Consider the following 15135-nt stretch of genomic DNA (forward strand, 5'->3'; position numbering starts at 1 on the left):
ATGCTTGACTACGAATAGGAAGCTCAGTCAGCGGTGACAGATGAAGTCCAGCCCAAGTGGCTAGTGGGAGTTTAGGGGTGCAGCCAGGTCACCAGGCAAGAAGGCTCAAGTACCCAGAATGGAGTCTTGGTTTTAGGGTTTCTGTCATGTCCAACTTTGACTGAGTCCAAGTTTTACAGAACAAATGCTTTTATTAAGGTGATTTGTTCTGTGAAGTTTGGATTCAGACAAAGGGACACACTTGAGTTCCTAAAGGGCCACATGTGACCTCAAAGCCAAAGGTTCCCCACCCCTGGTTAAGGGAATAAACTGCTTTGGAAAAGTGATCAAAGAAACTTCTGGGATGAAATAATAATTGAATAAATAATAATACAGACACACAACACACATTTTACCTTTTTAAATAAACTCTTGTATTCTTTATTGGACCAGAAATAAGAGACATCCATTCCTCTGTCATCTCCTCCCACTCTACAGCTATGAGAGGTAATGCTCACCTCATTCCTTACTCCATTTCCCTGCACTCCAGATCTCCCTCCCTCCCAGTAACTTTATCAACATTCTCTCTGTACCATCCCTCTCCACTATCTTTCCAGGGTTCTTCGTGGTGCTCATCCTGTCCCTCCACCCCCACCCCCACCCCCATCCCCCAGAGCTCTTGGGAAGAAACTCTTCAGTACAGACCTTCCAGGGACAGTATGATGTGGATTCCCACATCCCTAAGCCCCCTGGGGAATATTCAACAAGGCCTAAGACCTCTTTAGAGCTCTGGTGCCTGTAAATATCAATCAATTAACAAGAATTTATTAAAAATAGACTAAATGAACTACTGAGAGGCAGCACAGCACAGCATGTTAGAAAGCGAGCTGCTCTCAAAGCCAGGAATATTTGGGTTTAAATCCTACCTATGACACGTGTGTGTGTGTGTGTGTGTGATTCAGGCAAGTCATTCAACATCTAGCAAATCTCTAAGACAACACATTGCAGAGAAGGTGCTTTTGTAGAGGCATGAGCCTCCCTAGGAGTTTCTGTATCAATGAAATCAGTGGTCTGGTCACTATTCCTATTGCTATCCCTATCCCTACTAAGGGCCAGATGCCAAGACTACACAGACAAAAATGAAATAGTCCCTGCCTTCAATGAGCTTACATTCTAAAAAACGGAGACACAGGCAAATACAAAATCTGTATACAAACACGAGGTGATTTGGCTCTAGTTGAAGAGGCACCAACAGCTTTGGGGATCAGAAAAAGCTCCATGTGGGAAGTTTTATTGAAATGATGGATTCTAAAAGTGTGTTGAGAAGGTAAGGCATTCCAGGCAACCCCAGAAGGGCTGCCAGTGCAAAGGCACAGAGATGAGAGATACAATTAGGTCTGTGAGGAACAAGTAAGTTAGCAAGTAATGTGAAATGTGTGGAGAGCTGGGCTGGAAGCTGGTTTATGAAGCTACCTCAGGTATGGCTTGAGCCAGTCCTGGGTCAGCCTCATTAGAATAAAAATTAGCAGTTGGGCTGGTCATTAACTAGGCCAATGAATCAGGGAATCAAGAAGGTATGGGGGCAGGTTCTGTCAGAGATGCAGGGGCTATGTCAGTGTTCCAGTGGGAACAAACGTCCTGAGCTGAAGCACAGGTGATGGCTCTTATGGTAGACCCTGGAGGAGTCTTTTTGGGCAAATCCATGACATGAGTTTGTCAAAATATCTTTTTCTTAAAAATCAGGCAGTCCGGAAATTTCACTTCATCTGGATCTCACTAGAGACACCCTGTGTTTCCCAGACAATACTCAGTGACTGTAATGGTGAAGAGAAAGATGATGAAAATGATGGTCATGGAGAAGATGAAGGTAGAGAGAATGGAGATAATGATGACAAAATAAAAAAAGCAGGTAAGATGATTGAAAGAGTTGATAAAGAATGGGGAAGTTAAATTCCTTGAGGGAATTCTATCTCACACTTGCATCACAGTGCCTAGCACTGGGCCTGGAACACTTTAATAAAGGATTGTTTACTGATTGATGATCCTGGCCCCTTCACACGTTGGTCACTGGGGCCGAGGGCAAGTTCCCATCTCCTGCTCCTGACCCATCAGCACCTGAGCCACCAGCTTCAGGGGGCTTTACAACTCCATTCACGTTTTCCACAAGGGGTTCACTTTCATCTTTGAGGTTGTTGGTGGCTGTCCCAGCCTCCAGGTCCTCCAGCATCACAGAACCCTGTCTAGACTTCCTCTTGCCAAAGAAGGTGGTGAGTGTGGGCCTACGGCCAGTCCCCTCCCCTTCAACGTTCCCTGTGCCTCCTTCCACTGCTGCTGACCCAGATGCAGCCTGCTCCTCTGTGACCTGAACTGGTCCAGCCCAAGCACCCCCAGCTCCTTTATGTTTCCCGCTCCCCACAAGCATCAGAGCCCCTGTCCTTCTCTTTTGCCGCCGCCGCCACAGCAAGAACAGGACTACCACGAGAGTCGCCACCAGGACCACCACAATCAGGATTACCAGCAGGGTGTTATCTCCATCCTGTTTCAATTTGTTTGGAGGAGACTCATTTGTCAGTGAGACGGAAGACGTGGAGGTGGTCTGCGGCAGTTGGAAACTCGTCACGGCGGAGGTGGTCATGTAGGCTGAAATAACCTTGGAGTAGGCTGTTTCTTTAATGACCAGGGTGGTGGTCTCTTGGTCTGCGATGTCAGCCTTCTCCTTCTTTATGGGGGTATCCGAGGGAGGGTGTATGGAGGAGGCAGTTGTTACCACGGCAACTGCATCTGAGACACTGGCAGCCAGAGTGGATGTATGTGTGGCCAGTTCCTGGGTGCTCCTGGGGTTTTCCTTATCCACTTGGGTCGGCCCAGAGGCTGGGGGAGCCCAAGTGGTGGCAGATGCCACCTCAGTAGTAGAAGCATAGCTATCCCTGGCCACTGCTGACAAGAATGTCAAAGCTCTGGCTTCCGGGGCTGGAGAGGACATGGGGACCATACCTGATTCTGAGGTTGGTAAGGACGTAATTTCCAGGGCTAAGTGAGAGGTTGAGAAGCTCGGATCTGAGGAAGAGGCTTGCGTAGACATTGTATTCGGGACCTGGGAGTCAGTGGTGGCTGTTGAGTTTGTTGAGGCCCACTCAGGGAGGATGAGGAGGAGCAACAGAGACAGAGGGGACACCATCACCATGACAACAGGTAGGCTCTCCCAAGGACCCAGAAAGGTTCAGGGGTATCTGGGAGTCAAGACCTGTGAGGAGACAGACAAGGAGCGATCTGCAGAGGCCAGATCATCCTCCCTATTCTGCCCACACCCCCATCAGCTGCCAGGTTGGGCTTGTGGTTTAACGGCTTTTTCCAGCCTCAGAAATAAGAAGGGTGGAGATGCCCAGCATGAATGCCCTCCCACTCACTGAGTGCCTCTAGAGCTGGCTCTCCCTAGGAACCCCTTCTCCAGTTTTAGACTCAGTGACCAATGAAGCCCTTGAGCCCCAATCCCCAACCCTCCTATTATCCTCTTGGGTAAGGACTCTCCACTACCTCTGCTCCAATTTGCCCTGCTCCCTACTCCTTATCTTGAAGGATGCTCCTAGCCTCAGCCTTGCCCAGGGCTGCCCTGGCTCCAGTCATAGCCCCGACCTTGACCCAGCTTCATTCTTACCTGCAGTTGGAGACTCTCACAGCTATAGTTAGAGATCCTGAGGGGAGCCTGGTAGTCCGTCTCGAGTTCAGAGCCCTTCTCAAACTAAGACAGGACTTAGCTTGGGGCCCCCCTACAAGGGAAGTAAGTGGCCCTCGCTCCACCCCTTGGGGCCCCTCCCTTGCAACATCCTGCATCTCAGTGGTGAAAGTGTAAGGAAGGCAGTCCCACAGTTTAACTTCTCCTCATCTGCTAATGTAGCTGGAGGTGGGTATTCCTGGGTCTAAGTTGAGGAGATATTTGGATATCAGCTAAAAGACTGGTATGCCTAGGTCTGAATTGGTGGCGAATCTTGGGTCACATGTTGGGAAATGCGGCCTGAACTGGAATAAAAATTGCCTATTTCAAAGCTGAAGGACTTATTGGGAAGAGGCAGGATCATTAATCTAGAATTGGAAGAGATCTCAGAGGCCTTCCAGTCTAAGCTCCTTATTTTACAGACAAAGACACTGAGGCCCAAAGAGGTTCAGTGACCTGCCCAAGGACACACATGTAGCAAGTGTCAAAGACAGGACTTATAAACCAAGTCCTCTAACGACAAAGCCAGGACCACCTCCACTGTACCAGGCTAGTCTGGATCTGAGATGACTGGACCTCTGCTAAGGACCAAAGTGATGAAGGCTTCAGTAACTCCGTCTGCAGTGGGACAGAGGGCTGAGCCCACCTAGGTGAGACTGGGGTATAGAGAGGAAAGGCAGGGAGGGCTATTTCCTGTGTTTGTGGTCCTTGCCCCACTGCTTATAAGCCACATCCTCCCCTGGGGCTTTCCTCAGCCCTTGATCCCAGATCCTACAGAAAACAAGGGACATGTTAGTTCCTCCCCACCAGGAACCGCTTTCCTTTGAAACAAGAATCAGGAGACAAATAGGTGGTGCAGTTGATATAGCACCAGCCCTGGAGTCAGGAGGATCTGAGTTCAAATCTGACCTCGGACATATAACACTCTCTAGCTATGTGACTCTGGGCAAGTCACTTAAACCCCATTGCCTCACCAAAAAAAAAAATAATAATAACAACAATAATCTGGGGGCAGCCTCAGAGAGGAACATAAGCTGAACCCCAGCTACCACCAGGTACTCTAGTCAGCTGGATTTGGATTCAGAGGTCCTGGGTTCAAGTCCTGATTTTACCACTTATTACTTGTGTGCCACCAGGCAAGTCACTTAATCTGTAAAATAAGGGAATTGGGCTAGATAATCTCAAAAGTCACTTCTGGCTATAAATCTATGATCCTGTGAGTGCAGGAGTTAACAGATCCTGATGTGAGCCCAGCAATGAGCAGGCTGAGGGAACCAGGCCCCAGGTGTTGAGAAGAGGGAACATAAGGTCTAGTCCCCACTCTATCCCTAACTTACTGTGTGACCTTAGCTTCTCTGAGCTTCAGAGTTTCCTATAAAAGTGGGACAATACTTGTACTACCTATCTCACAGGGAAACCAATTTGTAAAATCTTAAAACTATATGTTATTACAGTATGTTCTATTATCACTACTAACCTTCAGTTCTACAACTTCTCCATCTCCATATAGGATGGAACTGAGTAACCAAAACTGCTGTGGATAAATAGGAGGGAAGCCAAAGCCTCCAAACTGCTCAGGCCAGACTACAAGTGCTGCTTCCTTCTGTGGTTGAACTGGGGCAAACTTGCATTCAATTTAATCCAAGGAACCCAGTATGTGATGTGGTCCTTGTGGTCCTGACATTGGGAGTTCACAGTCTGGAGACATGAGACATACTGCACACCACTTGAAGAAAATACCCCTCAGGGTAGGCTAGGTGGTACAGTGAATAGAGCTGTGGGCTTGGAGTCAGGAGGACCTGAGTTTAAATCCAGCCAGACACTTGACACTTAGTAGCTATGTGACCTTGGGCAAATCACTTAACCCCAATTGCCTCAACAAAAAAAAAAAGAAAGAAAACATCCCTTAGTGCCTGAACCTTGGAATGTCAGAACTGGTCTCACCCCATTTTAGTAAGGGGTACAGTGGGACCCAGAGGAGGGAAGGGATTTACCTAAGGTCATACACTGAACTGAGTCAGAAGTAAATTGGGAAATACTGTAGGACACTGGTTCTCAACATCCGGATCTTTGGGAATGGAAGGGAGAAAGGGAAGGGCTGATTACTGCAGAGAGGTTCATTGAATCAAATGACTCAGTATAACAAACTAAGCCAGGGGTAGGGAACCTGTGGCCTCAAGGCCACATATGTGCCTCTAGGTTCTCAAGTGTGGCCCTCTGACTGAATCAAGTAAACAGACCTTCAGTAGATTACATACATATTATAATGTTACTATTTTTCAAATCTATGCAGAAGTTATTGTAATAAAATACAATTTCATTTTAAAATTTGGCTGAATTTAAAGTAGCCTTTTGTCATTACATACACTCTCAAACACGAGGTATTAATGGTGCAGGTACAATCACCTGAATGGCTGTGCGGGCTGGGGCATATCCCAGAAATGTTGGATGTCAAAAACAGGTCTCTATAACCATTTTCTTATGATAAAAAGTTTAAGTACTGTAGAAAACAGAGCTCACTTAGAGATGCAGTATCAAAGACTGGCTTGTGGGAAAGGCATATTTTGTTCACAAATTGATGGCTGTTTCCCAGCAAAGAAGTGTTAGATAGCTGTTGATTAGGTAAGAATGTGGCTGTCCATTAAGGAGGCTTCCTGATTGGCTGAGGAGGAGCCTGGAATATTTAGAGTGAACCAAGAGATTCAATCCCAAGAGCCTAAAGGGGGAATCTTCTGAGATAGACAATGATTCTCCTAGGGGCCCATGGCCAAGAAGGCACAAGCTAGATAGATATAAACACCTTATAAATACCCAGTCTGGGATTGGGCAGACCTTTTCTAATGACATCTAATGTCATTGCTCTGGTGGATTATTTCTGAACTTCTGTTCTTCCTCCTTGTAAGCAGTACATCCTTGAAAATTTCCCCTTTGTGAGATAAGAGTGTAAGGGCAGGATTAGAGGATGGGGTGAACGGAGAAGTGAAGAGCAGAAACTAGGCCAAGACATCCAGTTCCAGTGAAAGATCTCTGAACCCAGGGCCCAAGCCAGTTCAGAATTTGTGAAGGTTATAGGATACTCAGGCTCTAAAGAGTTTACCTAGAAAGTAAGCTTCCCTGCTGTGTGTATGACTCAATACTACCATTTTTGAAAAGCATTTTGAAATTATGCAAATAAAGTGACTAAAATATCCATACCCTTTAACCCAGAGATTATATTTTTAGGCTTATACCTGAAGGAAGTCAATTGAGTTAAATACTTATAGCAGCACTTTTTGTGAGAGCAAAGAATTGGAAACAAAGTAGATTGAGGAACAGTTAAACAAATTATGATACGTGAATGTACTGTGCCATAAGAAATGATGAATGTGGTAGCATGCAAAGATCTACATGAACTGATGCAGTGAAGTGAGCAGAGCCAAGAAAACAGTATACATAGTGACTCTGAGTGGAAAGAAGAGCCACACAAAAAAAGCATATACTGCAAAGTTACAGAGAGCAAGCCTGACTCAAAATAAGAAACAGAAGACACCTCCCTCCCCCTTTACAAAAGTAGGAGGTCCACAAGTGTGCAATGCACACATTTTCTGCTATGTATTGATCAGTTATGCTGATCAGTTATCCTCCTTAGCTCTTTCTGTCTTTAAAAAATATTTGTTACACGACATAGCTTTCTGACAAAGGGAATGATATTCTGTTATTTCGGTGACACAGAAAACCAAAGATATCAATAAAAACTTTTTAAAAGAAAGTTTGCTGAAGGCAAGGATAGGCTCATTTTTTAATCTTTGTATTTACAATGCCTAGCACAGGGTGGACACTTGTTGGTTAACTGGGGGTTCAGTGATAAAGAAAATATAGCTATGATAACTAGCAAAAATCCTGGAGCTGAAGGCATGATTCAAGGACCAGTGGGAAGCTAAGCTTATAGATAGGTCTTTTACAGCCTCATACACCCTAGCTGGCTTGCCCAACCTTGTCAATGTCCTCAACCCCAAAATTATCCTTCCCCACCCTTCTTGGTTTTTTTCCCATAAGAACATTGTGCTTAACTACAAAGTCTGAACCAAGGGTCCTAAGGTATAGAAACTTACAACAATTTTATATATGAGAGTAGGGGGATATATTGCAAAGAGGTCCTGTGGAATGGTTAACATAACCTATTGCCAATGGTGAATTTTCAGGCTTAGGGACTGGGTTGGTCTGGGATTTTTTTTTTTGAAGGGCAACTACAGGCTTGTGGTAATGGTAGTATCCAACCTTCCCAGTTTATCAACCTTGGAATCATCATGTACCACCTCTCCCTCTCCCTCTCCCCCAACATCCAATCAACTACTCCATCTTATCAGTTTTCCACATCAATCCATACTTCATCCCCTTTCACCTATACCGAAATAGCCTCCCAACTGGTCCCTACATCCCCCGTATAGCTACCAATTCAATCTTCCTCAGACCACGTTCCTTATTGCTCTGTTCTCAATGCTACAGTGGTTCTCTCCCACTTTAGTCCTGATCGATATCTGAGCACTGGACCCAGATGGCTCTGGAGGAGAAAGTGAGGCTGGTGACTGTGCACACTCCTCTCACTCAAATAAAATTCAATTGCAAATCATGTCATCATCTCCCTAATATCATGGTCCTCTTTGAGAACAAAGGACAAACTCCTCAATCAGGCATTTAAAGCCCTTCACAATACAGCCCCAGACTAACTTTCCACACTTACTTGGCATTAATTACTCTTGCTCACTACGCCTACTTGCCATTCCCCAAACACAAATTCCACCTCATACAGCCCCATACTGCAGATGGGACATCCTCAGTCCTTACCTCCTGGAATCCAGAATTCTCTTTAAGGTTGAGCTCAAGTGCCAACTATAAGGACTTTGCTGATCCTCCCCAATTACATTGTATAGCTGTTGTATTTATTTGTGTGATGGCATATCCCCCAGAAGAATATAAGTTCTTTTAAAGGCAAAGACTTCTTCACTTAATGATTGCATAACTGATCACCACCTGGTGGGCTAGCTGACCCTGAAAGGAATTGAGGCCTCATCACAGCTGGAGGTGAAAGGAGGAGGGAGGCAGACACCCCGACATCTCCAGAAAGCAGGAGGCCCCTGGACCCAAAAGAGCACCATGGCATTATTTCACCATTTTCTGACCAAGGGAAGAGGAAAATGAAGGAAACTGACTGGAAGCATCAGGTCCAACTCTTCCAGGGACTTATAAGAGTAACATTGGGTTCTCTGCTCTGGGCCCTTTTCTCTGATCTATAAAAGGAGGGAATTGGCCTGGTTTAGGTCAATGAGGCCACTTTCAAATCTAACATTCAATGTTCTAGGGTTCTTTCCTCCCCATACTCACCCTCCACCTGTCCTAGTCTTCTATATCTGACCCAAATTAAGGTAAGAAGAATGGAAAAAAAAACCAATTCCCTTGACAAAGCATCTTAAAGTGTTACAATAAGTCACATTTCTTAAGCACTTTAAGGTTTACAAAGTGCATTCCCCACAACAACCCTGTGAGGTAGGTAGTATGATTATCCCCATTTTATTATAAGGAGAATGAGGCTCAGGGAAGAAACTAGAATTAGGCAGGTCTATAGCCATGCAGTTTGAAATTCAAACCCAGGTATCCTCACTCAAGCTCAGGCCTCCCTCATGGGATCCTTCAACATGGAACTAGATCCAGGTTCACAGATGTGGACACAGGCCCAGAGAGGAGGAAGTCATATATATACATGCTCATGGTCACATACTGGTCAGTAGCAATGTCAGAATAGAACTCCTGGGAGGACAGGGATCTTTCTGGAGGGCCAGTCCCAGCAAGGACCATTCCATCCATTTCATGGGAGGCCTGATCTAGGGGAGTAGAGAAGGGAAAACGAGGAGAGGGGAGGCCCAGCATGGACCAGGATATTGTCATTTAGGAACAGAGGCCCATTCTGACCAGCCTGAGGCAGTAGCACCTCTCTAGGGTGAAGAGCAAAGGGACCTCAGGCTGTTTGTGCAGCTATGCCCTCTCCCTTTCCCCCACATTGGACACCCCTTTTACACAACTAGAGATCTTTATTTAGACAGGAAATGGTGCCCCCCCCAACTGGTACCATTCCCCTCCACCCCAACTAAGGTCTATACAAGCCCGAGACTAAGCCCAGGCCCTCTTCCCAAAAGCACAGCCTGGAAGTGGTTGCCGTAGCCTCTTCCTCTCCCCAAAAAATAAAAACAGGTTCAGAAATAGAGACCGAAATCTATGCGTTTGGAGTTGTAGAACTGGCCTTCAGGGGGATCCATCTTCCGGCAATAAACACCATCTGGGAAATAGCCTTCATCTGCCCAGGCCTAGGGGTAAAAGGAAAGAAGAGAGGTGTGTGGGGGTATTGGTAGTAATATACCTAGGTAGGGTTTAGGGAGAGAGAGAACCCTTACCTGCATCTGGGCACTGGTGAAGGGCCCATAGAGTTCTGCATCACTTGTGTTTTCCCATTTATATTCCCACATCACATCAGCCAAGCCATCTCCCATGGCAGCTGCTTCTAGAAAGACAACCGAAGAAGACCTTCTCAGGTACACTGCCCTGTTCCCTCTGAGCTTAAGGTCACCCCACCCCACCTGTCATCCTACACATAACCTGTCTCTGGCTCCCCTTGTTATCCTATCACACTTCATCTCCCCAAACATACTCAAATCCCATCCATCCATAGATCCCAGACTTGCCCCACTCAGCTCTGCCCCTCACACCCCCACCTGCTCCCCACATTCTCTCCAAATGGGTTCCCAGTTTCCTTCTGCTATCTTTTCAGGATCTATATCCTTCCAAGTCTCCATATCCCTAAAAGGAATCTATAGTCCCAAGCTTCCAACCCTCACCTCCTCCTTGGGCTGGGGTTGGGGTCTCCAGCTCCCCCTCCCCAACCTCTTCAGCAAACATGTCCAGGACAGGACGAGATGCTGTGTCAGGCAGCCCTGGTGTGCGGCCCCCCAGTGCTTTCAGCCTCACAGCAAGCCGTTCCCTGGTCTCCTGGTACACTCCATGGTTGCCCCGGGCAACCATCTGGTCAGCCAATCCTGAGAGTCGGTCTAATCGCTGTGGGGAATTTGGTCGCTGGGGTCCTTCACCACCCTTCCGGGCACCCAGACGCCTCAGTGCCCCAGCAACTGTCTCCCCCGGCAACAGCATCTCCAAGAGACCCTCTAGGAGGGCCTGAGGGCCCAGTGGAGTCTGGCCAGGGCTGTCATCCTCTGAATCTGAGGCAGGGGGCTGGCCTGGAGGGCGCTCCCGGATCTTCACCTGAGATAAGATAGGACAGGTTATTTTCTTAAACGTTTTGGCCTTTTCCCTCCCAGGATCCAAATATACCGCTCCCTAGTCCCTGCCCCCAGTCCAGGCACCCCCACCTCTGAGTCTTGGTCTGAAACCCATTTCACAAATGAAATATATCACTGCCCATCCAGGACCCAAGTCGCCCAGCCTAGGGGCCCTGACCCAGTCAATGTTGTCCAGCCAGCTGTCCCGAATCTGGGAGTCCCGGTGCAGAAAATAGTTGCCATCTGAATCAAAATGGCCCTCTTCCATCTCCTCCTGCAGGTTGAAGGGTGTGATACGAACACCACCCTCACTTGGGAGTGTGGCCGCCTCCTGACCTGGATGAATGGATACCCAGAATTGTGCAAGAACAGGGGAAGCAATATCTAAATCCTATTGCCTTGTCACTTCTTTGCTCAAAAAACTTTATTTTCTTCTGACTGACTACTGAGCAAAGTCCAAATTCCTTTGCCTAGCATCATTCAGGGCTCTCCAATCTGGCATTACCCTATCTTCTCTGACTCAGCTTATATTACTTGTTTCCATGAAGTCTATGCTTCAGCCAAATCTACTTTGTTCTCTGAGCTTTCATTCAGGCACTCTATACTTCCCTATTGGCCTACTGCATTCCTGGTCATCTTTTAAAGTAACTCAATGTTTTCTCCATGAAACTTTCCATAATACTCTATCTGTAATGGCCTTCCCCCTTGAGCCTCAAATACCACCATTTTGCATTTCTTTAATGCACATATTAACATCATGGACTACTGGACTGTGAGCTATCTGAAAGTTGAGACTGTGTCTTACCTAAACTTAATATCTTCTCCCCCGCCTTCTCCCATCATATCTTGGCACAATACTTGGTACATACTGAGGCAAGATCAGTACCTAATAAACATTTATTGAAAATATCCTCTGGGAAGAATCTGCCTTCAGCTTTCAAGGATCAAGCCTGAGACTGAGAAGGATGTGGGGAGAAGGGTATAGGCCTCTTGGGCCCCATGGCCTCACCTTCCACATCTTCTGAAGCTAGGATGACATACTTGCTTGAACCATCTTCATCATCATCTTCTTCATCACTGTCCAAAGAATGCTTGCCTTTGAACCGGCTCCCAGGGCCCCCTGCTCCTGTCACAGGATCCACCAGCTACAAACAGAAACAGGGTTAGATGCAATAGACTCAGTGCTTTGAAGTCCAACATTGTTCAGTCCCTTCCAAACCCACTCACCTGGGAACTCAGCCATTCTGACCCTGCCCCACCTTTTTGGGGAGATCTTCTCCATTCCACATCCTGGAAACCCAAGCATCTGACCCCCACCTTCTTTTTGGGGAAATCATCTCCATTCTACATCCGGGAAACCCAAGCATCCTGACCCCCACTTTCTTTTTGGGAAAATCCTCTCCAATCCATATCTTGGAAACTCAGGCATCCTGACCCCCTCACCTTCTTTTTGGGGAGATCCTCTCCATCCTCTTCAATTCCCACATCCTGGAAGGTGACTCTCCGCTTGGGCATGGTGGGACTCGCAAGATAAGATTGGTCCTTCCCAGGAGCTGAGCAAAAAGGAGCCCCAGGGTCAGGAAGCCCTTAATGGGGCTTGGGGGTTCAGAATTCACTTCCTAGGGAGAGAGTACACTATGTCCTCAGACCTGGGGTCTTTCAATCTCTGTGGACAACAAGGAAAGGGAGGGAAGAGCTTGCATCTGAGTCTTCTGGAAGCTCCCATAACCCTTGATAGGGTGGGGGGGAAGGGGCGAGACTGGAGCTCCTTTGACTTGGGGAAAGATGGGGGGAGGGAAAAGAAAGCCTACGGACTGTCGGGCAAGAAAGCTCAGAGGGCCCCCATTAACATCTGAGGCCCGCATCTTTTCCCAGAGGATGGATGCCTTCTATTCCCGAGCCCCCTGACACTTGGGGTGACAGCGGGCGACGGTCCCAGACCGGGGAGTCCTCGTGGTCGCGCACAGTCGCGACCCTGCCACCCCACTCTAAATCCCGAGGGCCCTTCCAGGGCTCGGGGACCATTGTGGGGAGACTCAATACACTCCTACCCTAAAGCGGCCTCAAGTCCTGGTCCATCCCTTACAAGCGCCCCCGTCCCTCCTTCCTCCTCTTAATATGTAAATGATCAGGGAGTCGACGGAACCCCGCGGGATTCGGGGCTCACTCCGCGTGCGCGCCCTCACCTGGGGCTCCGGGGAGGGGAGAGGAGGAGAGGGGGAGGAGCGGGCGGGGAAAAGGAACGCTATTGCCGGGGGTACACCCAGGGCACTGCTCAGGAGTCAACCGGAAGAGATTCCCCGGAAGGCGGAGTAACTGCCCCAAAGTGGCTTCACTCCCTTTGAAGGACTTTGTTGCGAAAGAGGGCGGAAATAAAATAGAAACCATGGGGATGACATCACTCTCCGTGGGCGAAGGGAATGGTAGTGAGGGCGGAAGTTACGACAAACTGATCGGAAGTAGCTTCTATCCCCCCCGGCAGTATTGGGCTTATGAAGGGCTGAGGGCGGAAATAGTGTGTGCCTCGAAGGGACAAAAAAAGAGTGGGATAGGGCACAAAGGAGCGGGAGACCAGGGAGAAAGGTGCATCCCCGATTGCCCTTGCCTAAGCCTGAAACAGAATACAGAGGTCTTAGGGTTCCGTTCTTCCATAAGAAAACCATCTTCTCTCCCCTCCATCCTACTCCCCTTCCCAGCTTCACCCTGAGAGGAGTAACACAGATTTCAACTTCGTCTCTCTTTAAGGGAAACCTGGGTAGTCCTCCTTCATTCTCTGATCACCTCCAGTCTTCCCTGAAAACCTAACTCCCTCTAGGACCCAGGAAGAAGTTTCTTTTCGCTCTACGACCTGGCCCGGGAGGACTTCCTGGTTCCTGGGTTGGGGTGTGAGCCATCAAGAGATAGGGAAACGACCGCCCCGCCCCCGCACCTGTTCCCACCGTCCCAGCCCGGAGGGGCCCTCCCGCCCCCTGCTCTCAGGTAGGCCCAGAGTGGAGCAAGGGTCCCCCAGCACCAGTTTCCTCTGCAGCTGCATCCCTTGAGGCTGGAGCCCCAGCATCCCACCATGGCTCAGGTTTTCGCTGACCACGTTGCTCACTCGCACCTCCAGCCCTGCTGGGAGTTACTCATGTAATATCAAAAACTAATCTGCCTGGCTAGGACGGAATTTCCACGAAGGCAAGGTCAGCCTTCTTCCCAGAGGATCCAGTACAGAGTACTGTACACAGCAGGTGCTCAATCTGTAGGGCCTCAAGCCTTGCCCCTGCTCCACCAGGTGCTCAATCTGTAGGGCCTCAAGCCTTGCCCCTGCTCCACCAACCCCGTAATTTTTTCCCCATGCCTTCCATGAACCTATGGTCCCTTCTCAGGTTTGGCTACCATGAAACTGCACCGGAAGTCTGTGCTCAGCTACTTTCGGGGAACAGGAGCCCGGGCCCCAGACCGGGAGGGAATCTTACTGAAGAAGGGGACCCGCAATCCCAGCTACCAACGCCGCTGGTTCATCCTCCGTGGAAATCTCCTCTACTACCTGGAGCACCAAGGAGATCGAACTCCCCTGGGCCTTATCTTGTTGGACAGCTGCCGGGTGGAGCCCCGAGACAGTACCACTGAGCCCTATGCCTTCGTCATCCTGGCCTCCGAAGAGGGTGGCCGGAGCTACAAACTGGCAGCAGAGAAAAAGGTTGATTTCGACGGCTGGCTTCAAGCCCTAGTTTGGGCTGGATGGAGCCAGCTGTGGGAGCTCCTGCAGCCCTTGCAGGAGCAGTATCAAAGAGTGTGCCAAGAAGCCGGAGTGGAACCCCAGGCCCCACCGCAGGAAGACAGGTTTCTGGGCCTCCCCTGCTCTCCAGCCCCCTCTGGCTTCCAGGAGTTGCACCAGCGCTTTGGGGAAGAGATCCAGGCACTTGCCAGGTCCAGGGCCACCAGGAGGCAAGTGGACCTCATGGAGTTTGGGTGAGGGAGGAACCAGAATCCTGGGCTTGAGAGAGGAAGAAATGTGGCAGGTCTAGAGCACTCTAAGGGACATCTGGGATTGACACTTAGTCTTGGGACAACCTGGAAGCAAACTTCAATAAAAGTTCCAAAGCTAAGCACTCATCTGGTCAGTGTCTCTTGTACACCTATCCATTCCATCCCTGT

The 15135-nt window shown here is 48.5% G+C and overlaps 3 protein-coding genes and 1 long non-coding RNA gene across 7 annotated transcripts; 2 read left to right on the forward strand and 2 right to left on the reverse strand.

The window, feature by feature from the left end:
* Nucleotides 1-389: 389 nt before the first annotated feature.
* On the reverse strand, nt 390-3739 carry SPN (sialophorin). The gene is made up of 2 exons (XM_021008475.2): nt 3635-3739; nt 390-3223 (listed from the first exon to the last, which is right to left on the reverse strand). The coding sequence occupies exon 2, from the start codon at nt 3161-3163 to the stop codon at nt 2033-2035; it is 1131 nt and encodes a 376-aa protein (XP_020864134.1). The 5' UTR covers nt 3164-3223; nt 3635-3739; the 3' UTR covers nt 390-2032.
* A 139-nt stretch (nt 3740-3878) lies between these two features.
* LOC144456868 (uncharacterized) lies at nt 3879-6029 on the forward strand. Its single transcript, XR_013486053.1, has 2 exons — nt 3879-4341; nt 5202-6029. It is a non-coding gene; the product is annotated as an uncharacterized LOC144456868 (long non-coding RNA).
* A 3108-nt stretch (nt 6030-9137) lies between these two features.
* Nucleotides 9138-13306, reverse strand: CD2BP2 (CD2 cytoplasmic tail binding protein 2). 2 transcript variants are annotated; one of them, XM_021008473.2, is made up of 7 exons: nt 13182-13306; nt 12439-12548; nt 12005-12140; nt 11174-11331; nt 10558-10978; nt 10117-10223; nt 9138-10029 (listed from the first exon to the last, which is right to left on the reverse strand). In XM_021008473.2, the coding sequence occupies exons 2-7, from the start codon at nt 12508-12510 to the stop codon at nt 9919-9921; spliced, it is 1005 nt and encodes a 334-aa protein (XP_020864132.1). In that variant the 5' UTR covers nt 12511-12548; nt 13182-13306; the 3' UTR covers nt 9138-9918. The 2 variants fall into 2 exon arrangements, with proteins under 2 accessions (XP_020864132.1, XP_020864133.1); XM_021008474.2 differs by having other exon boundaries at nt 13047-13272.
* Nucleotides 10922-15089, forward strand: LOC110223155 (sesquipedalian-1-like). Of its 3 annotated transcripts, none has more exons than XM_078152948.1 (2): nt 10922-10997; nt 14364-15089. In XM_078152948.1, the coding sequence occupies exon 2, from the start codon at nt 14375-14377 to the stop codon at nt 14951-14953; it is 579 nt and encodes a 192-aa protein (XP_078009074.1). In that variant the 5' UTR covers nt 10922-10997; nt 14364-14374; the 3' UTR covers nt 14954-15089. The 3 variants fall into 3 exon arrangements, with proteins under 3 accessions (XP_078009074.1, XP_078009073.1, XP_020864176.2); XM_078152947.1 differs by lacking the exon at nt 10922-10997 and adding an exon at nt 13493-14225 and having other exon boundaries at nt 14270-15089; XM_021008517.2 differs by lacking the exon at nt 10922-10997 and adding an exon at nt 13493-13974.
* Nucleotides 15090-15135: the final 46 nt, after the last annotated feature.

This window comes from Phascolarctos cinereus, unplaced genomic scaffold (genome assembly GCF_003287225.1).
Source record: "Phascolarctos cinereus isolate Bilbo 61053 unplaced genomic scaffold, phaCin_HiC Scaffold_4;HRSCAF=312, whole genome shotgun sequence".
Classification (NCBI taxonomy): Eukaryota; Metazoa; Chordata; class Mammalia; order Diprotodontia; family Phascolarctidae; genus Phascolarctos; species Phascolarctos cinereus.